This window comes from Myiozetetes cayanensis, unplaced genomic scaffold (assembly GCF_022539395.1).
Source record: "Myiozetetes cayanensis isolate MyiCay16 unplaced genomic scaffold, myiCay2020 scf6-25, whole genome shotgun sequence".
Taxonomy (NCBI): Eukaryota; Metazoa; Chordata; class Aves; order Passeriformes; family Tyrannidae; genus Myiozetetes; species Myiozetetes cayanensis.
Genome location: NW_026087853.1, coordinates 14,954,362 through 14,972,196, shown reverse-complemented (window position 1 = coordinate 14,972,196; position 17,835 = coordinate 14,954,362). Strand labels below are relative to the sequence as shown.

The 17,835-nt window shown below is 36.8% G+C and overlaps 1 protein-coding gene across 1 annotated transcript in view; it reads right to left on the bottom strand.

The window, feature by feature from the left end:
- TTC7B (tetratricopeptide repeat domain 7B) overlaps positions 1–17,835 on the bottom strand; it is a 136,155-nt gene that overhangs the window by 79,478 nt on the left and 38,842 nt on the right. Inside the window, 4 exon segments of the mRNA XM_050335350.1 lie at positions 764–901; positions 5,517–5,580; positions 9,514–9,686; positions 10,767–10,845. Of these exon segments, the coding sequence (XP_050191307.1) occupies positions 764–901; positions 5,517–5,580; positions 9,514–9,686; positions 10,767–10,845 (454 nt within the window).

The following is a 17,835-nucleotide window of genomic DNA, read 5'->3' as shown; positions in this document are numbered from 1 at the left end:
TCCTGGATATGCCTCCCTAGCACATACACTGAAATATCCTTTCTGTACACCAGTAGTTAACTTTGGTAAGCAACAGTACCCTGCTCCTGGGTGAGCACTGTTTGAGCAGCACATCTGCTCTGCCCAAAAAGCTGTAGTTGTTTCTCAGGTATAAAACTGTTAACAATACTTGACCATTCCCTGAAGAAGTAAATTGCCACAATCTAACAAAACACATGCGAGTTACATAATCAAACATAAGACATTTGAGATAGAGAACACATTTCCCACACACCTGAAAAAGAATACATTTCCTTTTTATTAACTTTAAAACCATTTTACAAACTATGAGGACTATGAATCACCCCAAATATTAAAAGATGTAAAAGAAAGTTTTCTTGTCAAAAAAATCACAAATCTTTTTTCTAGGTAATTATATCCATCATTTTTATATCCACAACAGTTTTTATTTTTTGCTGTTCCTTCTTGCTGTCTCCATTTAATGTGTACCCTTTCAAGCAGATCCAGGCATCCCAACCTAAAGATCAGGTGAATTTCCACAGCATTAAACATTTACCACACCTTCCACACAACTTCTGTGCTTGACCACCTCAAGTCACTTGTGGAAATTTAGACAGTAAGCATTCTGGGGTTGAAATTACCTCCTGTACTAATAGAGTACTTAGAATGACAGTGTCCATATTTGTTTATCCCTTCATTACTACCACAATTAACATGATTAACAGAAAACAGATGACAACACAGTTGGATATTAATGACAAACCTCTGAGAGCATTTCATACTGGCCTCTTCTTCCCAAGGCTATAGTAAGTAAATCATAGACGACAGATGCACTTTGCAAGCTGATGATTCGATCATTTTTGTGTTCAGGTATTCTGCTCAGTACAGCATCACGGTTAGCCTTAAACATACCACAAATAATGAAATCAAGTCAGTCACTCTAATTCAAGTTATATTTTCACTCAAGTAACTACCATTCTATTCAAACTGACAGCCAGCAGTTGATATAAGTGATACAGAGAGATAGCATCTGCTGCTAATTTATAGATAGAATCACCGATTTTATACATTAGTGGAAAAACTGGTGTTTTTACAAGGACCTATTTTTAATTACTTCACTCTAATTACATAAATTAAGTAATGTAATTAAAATTACTGAAGAGTTCTCAGAAACAAAATAAGGTGGGGGTTTTAATACAATTTATATTCATCTTCTAAAACTTATTTTTATTTTTCCATGCTAGTAAAACACATCAGAAGGATCTTCAAATCCTGTACATCAGCTTCTGCAAAATAAGGCAATCAATTTCTTTTCTCTTCACAACATTATGACACTAGCCTCTCACTTGTAGGAAGATAACCTGTCCAGCATAACCACAATCACCTTTAGGGGTTACTACTGAGAAGTGAAAACTGACTCTGGTTCTGAAAGCAAGTTTGGAATCAGACCATGTTTGGAATCAGACCATGTTTGCAAGAAGGCTTTGTACTTTCAATCCTGTTTTGTGAAAGGCACATTGTAAATCTAATTCCTTAATTAAACTGTGCCTTTTGAGAAGGAAGAAGGTTGAGGTAGAAACGTATTAAATGAATTGACCATGTTCACAGAGAAATCTTGTTAAAGAGCAAAGAGTAAAATTCAGGTTCCCCAATAGCTAGTACATATATTGAACTATCCAGTACTTCTCCCACTGTACCACCAAGCCTCTGAAAATACTTTATCATGTTATTTTACCTTTTCCTAGTTTTCTTGGTGTTTAATATTCCCATTGGTACAAATGCTATATCTGGTAATTTGAAGTCAGAAGTTAAAGATCCTTCTTTCTCCTCATTGTACCTTTTCTTTATTTTTAATTACATAGGGCACTGTCCCCTTAATACATTTACTTAAATACACTACACATCTTATTTCTTTCTTTTCCAAATGTAAGGAATGACACACAAAAAGGGATAATACATTTTTTTCTGCTTTAACAGGATAACATTTTAAGCTCTGAACATCCTCAATATATCTTTAAAATCAGAATAATTAAATACTGGAAGTTTTTCAAAGAGATGCATGGAGTGTAAAATGCACAGACATTTCAGGAATTATCAAATGAATAATCAATCCACAGTTTGGTTCGAAAACACACACTCCCAGCATGCACACCCCAAACCAGACATTTTCCTTTCTTTTGATCAAGAAGTCTTTTCAGTTTTTCCTAACTATGCTGCATAATATTTAGTCAGCTTCAAGAACTTCTTTTTAACTCCGCATTTAATCACTATTTGACTCAATTCCTTTCAAGTACAGAACAAACTATGAACCAGCACTCCTTGTGAAAAAAAGGCTGCCAATCCCAAAGCAGTATTATAGGAGAGGATGTCTTGTAATTATTAAAGATATCTTACATATTTGAACAATCATTTCTCCGTAAGTATAAAACAGAATGTACATACAAACTTAAGTGATCAGTATTTCAGGACTGTCACAGTCTCAGACACAATAAAGGGACAACTAGTTGTTGCAGTGAGTCACTTGGCCACAGTTACCACACACATTTTACACCTGTAACACATCTGAGCAGTATAACTTAGTTCAACAACAGCAGAAGAAAAGAAATGCTCAGCCATTTTACCACTGGTTAAGAATCACACATTGTGGTGATCAGTGACACAAAGCCTAGCTGGAGGCTGGTGGTGTATCCCAGAGACTGAAGCTGGGCCTGATCCTGTTCCTGATCTGGATGTAGGCTCAAGTATGTTTGCAGATAATACAGAACTAGGAGGAGGAACTGACAGGTCAAAGGGCTGTGCTGGCCATCCAGAGGGACCTCTATGGGCTGGAGGAACCTGACAGGAACCTCATCAAAGGCTTCAACAAAGACTTGGAAGTGCAAAGTCCTGCATCTGGGAAGGAACAACCCCAGGCACCAGTATATGCTGGGGCCTCCCCCTCAAAAGCAGCATAACAGGAAAGCATCTGGGGATCCTTGGTGGGCACCAAGTTGAATCAGAGCCAGCAACGTGCCCCAGCTGGAAAGAAGGCTATTGATAGCACAGGCTGCATTAAGAGCCTCCCCTCTGTTTAGCACTGGTGAGGCCACACCTACAGTACTGGGCCCAGCTCTGGACTGCCCACTACAAGAGACATGGAGCTACTGGAGACAGTCCAACGAGTGCCCACTAGGATGAATAAGTGACTGGAGCATCTCTTCTGTGAGAAAGGCTGAAAGAGCTGTGACTCTTCAGCCTGGAGAAGACAATGTTCAGGAGGGGAACCTTACCAATGTGTAGAAATATCTGAAGGAAGGACACAAGGAAGAGGGAGCCAGGCTCTTTTCAATGGTGCCCAGTGACAGGACCAGAGGCAGTGGGCACAAGCTGAAACACTAGAGGTTCCCTTTGAACATCAGGAACCAGTTTTTTTACTGTGAGGGTGAATGAGCACTGGCATAGGCTGCCCAGGAAGGTTGTAGCATTTCTCTCCTTGAAGATATTCAAAAGATGTCTGGACAGAGATGCAGCCTGCTCGAGGTGGGCTGGCTTGAGCAAGAGGTTCAGACAAAATGACCTCCAGAAGTCCCTTCCAACCTTAATCATTCTGTGATTCTGTTACCACAACTCAGCTGACATGCAACACATACGTGCACTGTAACGTGAAGGTATCAGTCCTTCAGATCACAGAATGGTTTGGGTTAGAAGGGACCTTAGAGATCATCCTGCCATGGGCAGGGACACTTCCCATTAGAGTTGCTCAGAGCCCCATCCAACCTGGTCCTGAATGGGCCTTTTTCTTCACTAGTTCACAGACAATAAAAGGAAGGGATCATACTACTTTAATAACACAAGAGCATCTCAAAACACCAGTGATTACTCCCTCTTCTATAAGTGTTCTTATTTCTTTCCCAAATACTGGTTTCAAAATCATAAATCACATACTACTTCACAACTATTACACCTAGAATGTCAGCGTGCATGGAAGCTGAAATAACAAGTCTCAGAAAGATAAGTTTGTAAGGATGAATATTTTTATGCTCAATCTTGCCCTTTCCCCCTCCAAAACTAATTTGAACAAATGATTTAGCCAAAGTAAGTCAGCCATGTCAAAGAATTTACACTCCCTTGAAACAAACTCTTTTACCTGAGATAACCTGCAATAATTAAAAAAAATAATAAAAAAAAAATAAATTGAAAGCTCGCTAAGGGTTTTTTTCTACAGTGACAGCACTTGATATAATTAGGCAGGTCTGATTCACAAAGGAAAAGTTGTATGTAATCTGAAAGGAAACTTAACAAGGCAGTACTTTTAATTTGGTTTCTGGCTTCTTAGTGATGATATGTAAGGAACTACACATGCAAACACAGTAATCAGCAGTCAGATCTTGCAGAACCAGGACTGCTTCGACTTCACACCATGACCATAGTTCACATCAGAATTCTGTACACCTCCACAAGCTGCTAAGGCACATTACAGAGGCACCTCTCAGTGCTAAGTATATACTGCAGTAAAAACAACATATGATATATGGAAATGTTTGCTCAGTCTATTTTTCTGTAATCTGAGAATCAAAATCTAGACAGAATTTCTAGAGTCTGTCATGAATATTGCAAGGCAGATCACTAGGAATGAGGAAAGTAGGCAGCACTACAATGTAAATGTGTGCCACTTCAAAATAGTTCAGCTAGGACAATGTTCACTAAAATGCTCTGATCCTATTTAACTGTAGCAAACCAGAAATCCTGCCAAAGCATGTAGGCATTTGAATCACCTATAGAACTTAGAAGACTACATCTCATTGATGTACAGCGAGACAGACTGCATGATGCCTGAAACTGTAGAGGTTTCACAGCTCCAGTTAATAAAAACTAGCAAAGGCTTCAGCTTCAGCCTTTCATTTAATTTTATCTGAGAACATAAAACTGACATGGTATGAGAATGCCAGTATGTGGCAGTTGATTGATGACTAGCAAAATCCTACTAGAGGAAAGTATGGAAGGCTGATTAAGGGAATAGCAGGTCATTGAAAGGAATTATTGAGGAAATGAGGACTTCCTAAAAAAAAAATACAGTAGCAAAGGCTGAATGTCAGTATCATTAAAAATCATTTACAAATTTGAGTGACTGAAGGATTATGCATAATAGAAAATACTTTCTGACAATGTTTACTATGCTTATCCAATAGTCTTTGATTTGCTTTTAACAACAAAAATAACTTAGATTTTGATTCTGTCTGAATAGCAACCAGTTGGTGTAACAGTAGTGCCAGATGAAAGACCTGGCTTGTTCACTTGTCCATGCTTAGAAGGAGGCTTAGTACAGCCACTCCAAAGGAGAAAAACTCCACAACACTTGCACACCTCATCTTGCTGGCTCAAAGGAACAGAAGCCTGAGTTTCAGAAGCAACTGCCTGCTTTCCTAACAGAAAACGGAAGACAAGGTAAAGTAAGGCATGGCAAAAAAAAGAGTTCTATTTTCATTTAAAAAAATCCCAAGGAAAACACACACATACAGTCTCTCTATTTTACCTACCATAGATTCACTAATAAGCAGCAACAGTAAGGCTTCTTCTGTATTTTCTTGAGGACAGAAGATGCTGTTCAAAACAAGAATTCAATTATTTAATCAGAGTACATTACTTTTAGGAGTAGCTCATACACATATATATTAAAAGCAATGTAAAACCTGGAAAACTTCCAGAAAAGCAAACAGAAAATAGTTTGCATAGAAAAATCAATTGGTTAAAATGCATTTCTTTGGAACGTTCTAAATTTACATTTCAGAAATGTTGGCCAAACACAGTAAAAGAACATAAGTACCACAGCTATCAGAGTTGAACACATTCAAATATCCCAGAATTGAACATAATTTGACAGCTGTAAAAAATAAACCCATACTTTAACTCGCCTCTGGTACCTAATTTATCTGATCTGAATCTACATCACTGATTCAGAGGTTAGAGAGAAAACTCTCATACAAGAACAGGATAACTTTTGTATTTTAGAAAATATGTGGAGAAATACTTCTATTGGTCTTTCATCAGATACGCCTGAGGTTTTTCTTCCTGATGCATTCGATAACTGTGAATATTTTTGAATAGAATCATGATGATCTCCACCCACTTGGCATAACCACTGTTAATTCCAAGAAGTTCAATTATTTGTTTTTAATGAAGTACACTGCCTTGTGGTTTAATACAGAAGGTTTGCATAGGAGTAGTTTGCAAACTTTACTGCTTTCTCTCAACACTGGATGCTTTCTGAATGCTCTCCTGGTGGACAGACAACAGTAATCTGCATTGGATACATGATTGGTAGGAATTCATCCATTCTTTCTCATGTATATAGGAAAAAACCCACCCAAATCAGTGACTGTGTTTCATCTCTTCAGATTTCTTCCTCTAAACTACTTCAGAATTTAGCATAAGTACTATTTCCTGTTAATCTAGTCCATTAGTTCCACAATAAACTGTTTAAATGTAAAAAATAATTTGTTGTTGTTAATAAGCAATTCCTAGAGTCCCAAGGATATTTAAACTGCAATACATTATGGAACGGAAACAAAACTTGTCCGACATTAAAACATCTTTTGATTTTTTTTTTTTTTTAAGCACTAGAAATATAAGTAGTAATTAAATGCCTGAAAGGAAATGGAAACTAAAAGACATCTGAACTCCAGACAGTTTGAAAGCAACATTGTGAACATATTGTGGTAATACACAACAGCTAAGACCTCAGGGCAGTTGTTCTGTTGCTTTATTTTTATTTTTTAATCAATGCAGCTGCTTGTCAGATTTTGAAGAGTATTCTAAATCCTAGAAGACAAATTTCTTTTTACATAACAAAGACATTTCAAAACACAGTTACTCATGAATAAGAACCACCCAGGATAAGAAATAAGGAGTGATGAGGCGGCGTCAGAGAGCTCCTCATTTAACTATCTAGTCTTCTCTGTAGAATTTAACAACCTGGAAGAAGATTTAACCTGACTGACAATGGCTCCCAGAGAGCAGAATAATGATTGGAAAGAGCTGCTGGAGAAATTACTTTATCAGAAAAAAAGGGAAGTTGCCCCAAAGAGAACTACTAAAAAGTGACTTCTCAAAACAAAAGCAAACATTATTTTCACCTACAATTTTAAAACATATCTTTGAAAACAGGTTGTTGTTTGTTTCAAACAGTGAAGATCCTCTCCACAAAGAAATTACTGAGAAATTTCTTTGACCAGTCTAAGCATAAAGCTCAGTTCAGTTGACTGAACTCAGACATTTTTTGTGTCTCCTGACAGATGCAGGTACATGAGTAATTTCAATGTAACAGGGTAGAACAGAAGAGGAAAGCAGAAGCGTGAAATGCCTATCAACCAAAGGCAAACCATGAAATTTATCCCCAGTTGAAGAACTGCTTAAACAAAACTGAAGAGGCAGTAACACAGAGATCTACAAAAGCATAAATGCTATTAGTCAAATTACATTCACCATCCTCAAAAGAACACAAGGCAGTTATTTAATGCATCAGGCAACATATTTAGAAAAAAAAAGTGTATCATGGACTCAGAGTTGATGGTCAGAAGAATACCTAGGAAGAAGTTTACTAGGTATCTGTCTTGCTATTCATTGTCTTTAGTACTTACTTTCAATCACTGCTGGAGATGAGATACTTGGCTAGACATGTTTTATATGATATGGGGTTACCCAGTCTGACATGACAAAAGAAAAGGACTTAATTACACGCTCTGTTGAAATTGTGGAACTCCTCACCTGCATGTCCCACAAATGAGAAAATTAAACTGAACAAAGCCCCACTTTTGCCAGGAGGCATGATGCTACAAAGGATGAGTTGAGAATGGAGAATATAAGTTTGAAAGACTGAACCTGAGAAACCTGCTGTAAGTATTCTGGATCAAGAATGGAGAATTGCCTGAAGTCTTTGAAGAGAAAGGCCATTCTACTGATAGTAATAAAAGCAACATAATTATGTGGGCTTGCTGCTGTGTTAAGTATTTGTTAATGGAAATCTGCAATAAATACAGCTAAACAACTCAAAATAATGTCATACTGCAGGCATTTATGTTACAATATAAAGATCCTGCAAACACTAAAAACATCTCTCCATTATTTAAGGTAGGACTACTTCTTTAATCAATCTGCCACAGAAGCAAACTCTTTCTCACATAACAAGGTCACTTTATCATATTAACTAACAAGACATACATACTGTAAGAGAGAAACAGACTGTTCTTTAGGATTTGCTGTGTGATACCAAGTCGTTTGAAAAAGAGGATACGTGATCCTGCATAAAAGAGATTTCCTCATGCTTGGGCAATAAATGCACGCTTTCTGTGTGCAGGGATCAAGGTGTATTCACAAAAAGAGCTACTTCCTTTTTACCAAAAAAGGTTGCCTTCACGTGCAGTTTGTTAAATATGTACTTGCAGGAAACACAGTAGTTGTTTCAGCAGATTGATTGTTGAACTTCATGCCTACATCTTTTCGTAAAGCTCAGTAGACTGCTTTTAATAACTTCACATCCTAGATATAGTCAAACAAAACTGAAATTATAAAATCCACAATGCCTGGCTTTTAATCCAGCTGGACAACAATATAAATATAAACAATAACAATAATAAAGTCTTTGAAGAGAAATGGCCAAAAATGTCCTATGGAACAGAGAATAGTGTCCTCAAAAGACATCCCCAGATCATAATGATTTCACAAAATCACAGAAGAGTTGAGGTTGGAAGCAGTGTCTGGGGATCAGAGCTATTAGCTTTTAAGAAAAATTTAAAATTCAAGGAAATGGCTATCTACATTTAATACTAACCCTAATGGTGATAGGTTTTGAAAAAAAAAAAAGTTTACATTTTCAAGAAGGAAGAAATACACAAAACTACTTTAGAGTACAACATGAGATATACCACACAAAAACGATCCCTAACGCATCACTTATCTGAATCAATGAAAGATTAAAACTCAACAAAAAGGTGGCATCACAAAGAAATGCCAAAACTAATCTAAGATGACTAAAAGGTAGCTGCCTTGGGAAATAAACTACCTTTGAAACTGCCAGATAAATTTCTAGATATGTTTTGTTCTTTTCATAACGCTTCACAGACCAACTTCAATCTTTTCTTTCCTTTCTCTAATAAAGTAGAATAGGGGTCTACAAGCAGCAAACAACTTTTAAAATGTGCAGTCTCTGATTTGCCATCCAATTCATGTTTTCTTTTATACCCCAGGTATAATAAAGATAATAACTTTAACAAATGCATCAAGATAGAATAAAAAATTTTTACAGCTGAGAACAAAAAGTCTCATGTATACAGCACAAACTTCTGCTTAGAGAAGTTCCTTCCCTAATTCTCTTCAGGGACTATATATGTATATACATTTATTCACAGACAGCATGGGAAACATTCCCATTTATACTGCTCAATTCCTTCTACGTTTTGAAAAATGTAAACTAAATTACCCAGTCACTGGGTTACAACTGCAATTATAGAAACAAAAGAGGTATAAACTCAGCCATACTTTTCTCCAGTGTATACACGTGGTCTTCTGCTGAGTGCATAATTCTTAGTATTTGAACCTTTTCGAAGTGGATCATCTAGGGGTGACTGGTGAGGAGGATCTTCCAGTGGATTCCAATAACTCTGTTCACACATACCTCGCAACAAAATTTCTGCGAGTTGTCTTGCTATCGTCTGTAAAAGTGAAGGATAAATATTTTCCTTAGAAATGCTGAATACAAACTCTTAAAAAATGCTCAGATTTTATTCTAATGAAGAGCAGTTATGTAGAAAATATTTTCTGTTATTTTACAATATCCAAAAAACCAGGCATAGTGCTACTTAAGAAGTGAAAGTTCCCAGTTCAATTCTCTAAACACGAAGAAAAATAATGGCAAAACTAAACAACTTTTCAATTATATCAGTTAAATCCAGACACTTCTGAAGTATCAACAACACCAATTGCTGCTCCTAAGAGAGGAGCATATACAGGTATGTTTTTGGATATTTTGTTCTCAATAACGTCTACTGCCCCTCCAGGTCTGGAGCAGTTGTTTGCGTGGGAGAGACCACAGTGGAGCAGATGGTCCACACTGCAGTCTGCTAAGAGGACCATGGTGGAGCAGGGTGATATTCCTTGAAGGAACTGCAGCCCAAAGGAGGGTCCCCGTGCTGGAGCATGGGAAAAGTGTGAGGAGTAAGGAGCAGCAGAGAGGAACTCACCACAACCCTCCACCCCCCATGCACCACTCAGGGAATGGGAGGGTAGGGAGAGGAGGTAGAAGAGTCAGGAGTCAAGGATTGAAGTTGAACCTGGGAAAACGGGGTGGGAGGAAGGTGTTTTAGTTTTTGTCTTTGTTTCTCACTATCCCACTCTCTCTTAATTGACAATTAAATGAAGTTAATGTCCCCCAAGAAGAATCTGTTTTGCCTGTGACAGTAACTGGTAAGCAAACAGCCTGTCTTTACCTTGACCTACAAACTTTTCGCTTATTTCCTTCCCATCATGTTAAGGAAGGGGAGTCCAAGGGCAGCTGGGTGGGCATCTGGCAGCCAGACAAGGTCAGCCCACCACAGACAGTTACAGTTTGTGTGCTGACTGGAGCTGCGTTCTTTTAAGCCAGGAAATGTAACCTTACAAACTGGTGGATAACAGGTCCTTATCAATATGGTATCTGTCTATTCACCTCTAACTCATCCACTATATTTACTTATGCTTTACCTGCCTACCTAAATTCAGATGCTGAAATAGGAATATAGTTTACTATAACTTACCATTCGCAGGTTTTGTGTAGTTCTTGTTTCAACAGCTCTTAGTAACTCTCTAAATCTACCAACTCCTCTCGTCAAGTTCCTGGATATAAACATAGAATTTGACAGTATTCCAACTTGGATGTAGCAACACCATAATATATTATTTGATAAAATTGTCAAAACCCATGCTCTCTTCCCACCCCCCCATAGCCTCATTGCCTTTCTGTGAGATAGCTAGCTAGCTAGCTATTTTTCATCTGGGAACCCCACTACTGATTACCGTAACAACATTCCCTGCCAGTTTATTGAAAAAGAAACAGTTTCATGATCAGTAGATAATTCAAGAGAAAGCAAGAAAAAAAGTAAGAAGTAACCACCTCAAAAAGAGAAAAAAACAAAACTGAAGTTGGTCTCACTACTACAGTAGTTTCTAATTTTCAATGACATTAGGTTTCAAAGTATAAACTTTGGAGGAAAAAATCCATTTTAGTTTCCTCTTGACACCTTAAAATAGGGAGATAAAAAAGAAGTAAATCTTGAAACTCCCAGTGAAAGTAACATAAAATTTTGAGCTCCTTTTCAGAAGGGAAACAGCACAAACACATTAAGGCCCCCTGTGTGGTCAGACGAGGACTTGGGGATCAGTGTTCTGTTCTTGACTCCAAGGTGTGCCTTCTGTAACTCCGGTTTCTTTGTCTATGCTTCTTCCACTTCTGCCACCTAAACAGCTTTTGCAGAGATTCAAGACCCTCAGAGGCATCATTCATACTAATAATTTTAGCAGACCTGAACTTTCTTATCAAACAATGGATTATTTTGAATGGTCTCCCAGCTTTATCTTTTTCTCATCTCTAGATCAGTTGTGGGTTTTTTATTGCACATAAAAGCAGTTGAGAATATTTTATTTTATATTAATACCATTTGTCTTTGAACTGGTGAAGGACTGAGTTGGCTTTTTGTTGACATGAAAAACTGAATTCTGGCACCTCAACACAAAACACAGGACAGCCATTTCAGTATTTGAAATTTAGTTACAGAACAAAATAATTTCATCAAAAGCATATTTTGTGTTAAATCACTGCTGTTATGTCATATAGCTGTATTATCTTAAGGTGTGATGTTACGTGCAAGCTATATAACATTTATCTAAGACAGGTTCAAAAGAGAAAAGAAATATTACATATTGTGTAAGCTTTTATAAGTAAAAGCTCTACAGCACTGCACTATAAATTTGATGTTGAAATTGTCTTCCTTACTCTGCTGTCTTTATTTATAAATAAATTTAAAATACTGATCTTCTGAATTGCAAATCTTTACAAATTCAAAAAAGACAGCACTTACTATACAAATACTTCCTTTAAATTTAGTTGCAGAATACCTGAAACCAGTGTTGATGCAAGAGATCTTGCTATAGAACTGAAAATCTCCTATCCCTTTACCTAGAGACCTATTCATTTATTTTACTCTTCAGATTACATGACAGCACTTGCCTCTGTCCTGTTTTACATAATTATCAGTGTATTTCAGAAACTTTAGAGTCTCCACCACATCTTTCACTAGCAGAGATGTCATCTTTCATTATCACAAGTTCACCTTCTAAAATACTTTTATATAAAAGCTTATTTAAAAAGAACTAGCATTTCCAAATACAAGTTGTATGAATAGGTTGAAAGTTATGTCAAAGTATGCCACCAGTTGGCTAAAAAGAAATAATCACCAGTCACACAAGAAATAGTAATTGTTTGTAAAAAGCCCACGTGCTAAAGCAGAGCTTGACCACAGAGTGATCAGCACACACTAAAGAAAATTCATCTTGTGTAAATATCTAGCATGGAAACGACTGTGTGAAAGATGATACTGATTAACACATTTCACACAGGCAAGCCACAACAGCTAATGTATAATCCACCAACTTCAGATACTAATGAAGTCAGTAGCCCAAATTTTAAGAAATCCCCCAAATTCAATGGAAGCCTGATACCTTTGGCATCTTTGGAAAGCCAAAATACATATCATTCACTAATACCACATGCCAAATATTTTGGAGAGTCAAGAGCAGATCACTGGAATCCCAGCTTTAAGTCCTCTGCCTTACATGCATAATTCCCATGAATGGAGTTCTCTTTCAAAGACCATATTTCAAAGTGACAGATGGGTCCCCAAAACAAGACTGAAAAAAAAAAAAAAAAAAAACACCAAACCCAAAACAGACTTGCCAAAAAACTGAAATGATCCCTGCAAAATTGCCAAAAAAGAGTTATGAGCAAGAACTTGTCATCTTGAAACTTTATCTTCCCAGTGCAGATGAAACATATATTATGTAGCAGAACTTCAAACCACAATGCCTTTATGAAATTCTAGGAATTGGTGGGTTTTTTTCCATATGAAGTTTGTGTCTTTTGATGTCTTACAAGAATACAAAAAATACATCATGAAAAAAATACGCAACTTTCACAAGCCCTAAAGATTTCATGACAGGTTGTTAGTAGTTGCCTATTACATTTTTATAAGCATCTGCAAGGGACTGAAATCTGTGACTGAAGTTCTACTGTACCATGGAAGAAGCAGTAAGATTGTACAAGAAAAAGAAAAGCAGTTAAAATACAGAATTAGTTTTTGCTTCATAAAGCATTTAGCACTGATCCACTGCACAAGTCAGCACAAACACAATACAGATTTGTCAAGCATCTTCTATGTGAAATATACTAAAAAACAGACTTCAAAACTACAATCTAAAATCAGCCCAAAATTGAGTTAAATGCTTTGAGACAAGAAATGAAGCAAAATATACCATGAACAATATGGTAGGTCTCCACACCACGCTGCTTTTAGCAAAGTACATTTCCTGTATTTGTTAACAGTCTGTAACACTGGGGAGAAGAGTGGCGGCTATTCCGGCACATATTTTTCCTGCCTAGCCCAGGACACACACAGCTTTTACCTGCTTTTCACTACGATGTGCCTTCATGTTAGCAGTTCCGCCGTGCTGACTGAATGCCAGAGCAAAAGGGCACATTAACTTAGAAAACACAGATCCACAGTGTCTGTAAACGACTTTGAGATCCCTTCCTTTCTCAAGACAAAGAATTTTAACATGAACACGCACTCAGAGCTGACATGTTTTCAGTCATTTCAGACAAGACAAAGACAGCCCACAGATGGACACTGAGAGTTACACACATGGGTTTATATGACTGCCTCCCATCAGAACTGCACCTTCCTAGGTTTTAAAGACAATTAGAATGTTTGCTGCTTTAAATCTTCTTTCAGTAGCAATTTGCCAGTTAGGCTGAGAACCAAGATCTATCGAAAGTCTACGCAGATTGATGCCTTTAGGGCATATTTGCATCCTTGTGTCTACATACTTGCACCCTAAACCCCAACAATTCATGTTAGAACCTAATTAATTATTCTCATACAAGATCAACTTTTGTGCTCCTTTGATAATTTCAAACAGTATTTCTGTTTAGAATAATAAAAATATTTTAACTGCACTCATGCAAGAAGCATGTTTGGCATCAGACAACACAGTGGTTTGGCATTAGTGGTCCAGAAAAACCTCACACCCCAGAAAGGACTTCTTATTTTTGTAAACACACGCCTAAAAAGTAGAAAAGAATAAAAGAAACTGCTCAACAAGAAGCAATGTACATTTGAATGATGTTAGGATAAAAAAACCCAAATGCTTATAACAAAGGTAGTGAGATCTAATCACAACATACTCAACACAGGCTACAAAAGAAATGTTTTAAATTTAACCTCAGAAAGGTTGCTAAGGTTAATTTACTCTGTACTTACAGTGTATTTTGGTAGTATCTCCTCCATTAGTGTGAGAAAGGCTTTGTTTCTCAGGCATTTTCCTTATGCTTATCAATCTAAAAGCCCAAATATTTAGTCTACCATTGCCTTTTAAAGATTAAACACGTAATTAGAATAAATTTTGGTAAGTGAGCTTAGACCAACCCTCACCTGCTCTGCAATTTGGTGGTTGAATTGTTAGTACTTCTCCCATTTAAGAGAGAAAAGTATATCCAGAGCCATGCAGCCCCAACAGTGAATAGGCTAAGTTATTTATATTACCTTATTACCTCATTGCTGAGGCTTACTATATTACATTTTTTAAATATTCATCCTTTAAAAAGAGAGAAACCAAGAACAATGAGATCTACAGGGTTTGATCAAAGTGGTGAAATGGAAACTGCATTTTGGAATTGAGCTCACATTCCAAATGCACCTTTTGTTCTCTCTGTCTTGCTCTCTATATTTATATACAAAGAAGAAATGCAATGCTTGTAAACTCATTGATACACTGTAAGATTTAGAGTTGGGGTATTTCTTCCAAGGATTCAAATAGGAAATAAAAGAAAGGAATTATTTTAAAGGTAAGGAGTAAGAGCATGCCAATGAGAACAGTGGCATTTCAGTAACTTCAGTAAGACTGACATGTTTACAAAAAAATAACAATTATTTAAATCCATGAACTCTAGCTAATTATTTTCAGCCAATTAAGAGTAATTTACATGGTATTAAGAGGAGAAGTGATTTCACATTGAAATAAGTTACTATATAAGCCAAGAGCAAAAAATGTGACAAATCAAGAGTTTAATTCTGTAGCAACAGAGCATCCTAATACCAAGGCCTGTCATTTACCCTCTGCTTTATACAGCCTCAGAAGATGAGTTAAAAGAAAAATTAAAAAGGACTGACATTCTATGGCTCTCTGTAATAATTTTATTAAAGGCTGACCAAATGGACAAGACTAAGTACGATGCACAACAGATGATGCTTCAGATGGCTAAGACTAATGTCTGTGTCTGTTTTCCCTCAGTTTTAAGAGGGTGGAGGGAAAGCATAATTTAATTCACAATTAGAAAACCATCCTGGTAAATGTTTAGATATCATCTCCCAGAGGCAACACAGCTGCAACTTCAGACAGTTCTGTTTTCCCTCTCCTTTTCATATTTACAGTTTCATATTTACAGTCTCAATACTCCCACAACACCATGTAATTTCCACTAAACATTAACTATCACTGGACATTACTTTTCAAAGAACATGTAGAAAACCCCTAATTACCTGCCAGAATCTAAACTACTCTACTTTAAAAAAAAAAAAAAAAAGACTACTTTAAAAAAAAAATCATTGTGACACACTTCTCATCATTAACTCGTGGAGAAAGAAAAATCCCAGGTATCTCAAATTCACTACAGAAGATCACGTTTGCCTGATGCTTGAAAGTTCTCAGATGATGTTTGGGCTTATAAATGAAACATCTTCAGTGTGCCATTAGAGCTACACAAGCCTAAGTATTTGAAACAGTCCAATCAAGCAGCAATTCTTGCATTCATGCATTCAAAATGAAAACACACACTGCCTAGACTGCAGTTTCACTGGTAGTTAGCCTACTTAATGGTTCACTGCCTAAAGAGGAAGATCTCATCCTCTCCATTCACATCTCTTACTGTTCCCTTTTTCCACCATTCTTCCTTCTTGATACCTTCCTACTCTCCTATCTGTTTTCTGACAGCCACACCAGCCATTATCACACCTTGCAGTGAATCAATTCTTCTCACTCGTATGACAGAAGGCTATGATTGCTTTGCTGTTTGGTTTCTGCTGGTTTGGAGAATGAAAAGACTCCACAGAAGAACCAAACAAGTACCTGAACCCGCAAAAGGCAAAAAGAAAAATACATTCTAGGAGTGTAGGTATGGGGAAGATGAGAGCAGGTAACTCCACTTTACAATGTTCGGACACTAACCATTTTGTTTACTGCTTCTCTTGACACCACCACACAAACATGAAAACAGGTACATCCAGAACAAAGCTGTTTTGAAAACTGCAATGGAAGTAATTTTGTTTGCTTTCCAATACAGCAGTGATACCTCATATGTAAGGAAAGTGATACTTCATGGGATTTCAACAGTTTTGAGACTGATGTAGGATATAGCACTGTATTCTAATACAGTAGAGAGCTGATCATACAGTGTCTTAATGTGCATTTATGTCAAGCATTTACATAAATCCTTCTCTCATGGATTTCTTCACTGTAAAATCCCTGGCTGTGAGTATAGGAATATATGGATCTTTGGATTGCCTTCCATCCAGTGGTCCTCACTTACTAGCACGAGAGCTATATTCCTATATTTCTATTATATGTTAAAGTGAAAAAAAGAAAATTAGATAAAAGAAATTCTACATAGACAAGTCTTAAACTCTAAGGAGGGTTTTTTGTTGTGCTTGTCAAACATTTTGTAATTCAACACAAATCAATTATGCCAATTATATGTAGAAAAAGTGGTTGAGTTTTTGATTTTTTTTTCCCTGGGTTAGTTTTCTATTGAGAAAAAGCCAATCTATGACAAACAACTTCCTGGAGAAGACTGGGAAGGTCTTCCTTTGCTGCAGCTGTGCCAGCACAGGTTAATGGCACCATGAGGAGTACAGATCTGTTCCGAGTTCCCCAGTCTTTGATTCAGCATGTGAACTATATGGAGACTAGATCAAATTGCAGTCTGGATCCTGGACTCTGACCGAGCAAAATCCTTGGAGGAGGTTGTGAAATAAAGGAGAAGCCATGTAAAATATCTCTGAAAGCCAGGTAAGTCTGGTTTTCACATGACAGACACCTGATTTTAGAACTCGAACAGAGTGCAATTTTGCTTATGCTTCCAGTATATTTGTGAATATTACTACCTCAAGAATAAAAACCATAAACAAGACAAAGTTAAAATCTCATAACATGAATACAAAACAAATACTAGGATAGAAGAACCACTGGGTACATAAAAGAGTGTCCTTTCTTTCTCAGGGGCATTGTACTTGAAAACAGCTACGTTAAATGCTAATGTCAAAGTTCCTGTGCTCACACTTTTTCTGGGAAAAACATCACGACTTTGAGCTTCTTCAGTATGAAATTACAAAGCAACTACTACATAAGTTATCAGCCTGAAAGACAAGTAAATTCATATATTTCAAAATGTTTTTTTTTAAAAACACATAAACTCCACTTTTTTAGATCAGCTTCCAGAACGTGTTTCTCATTTCCAAGCTGAAATGTTCCTCATCTCTCAAGTGAAAAATGAGTATG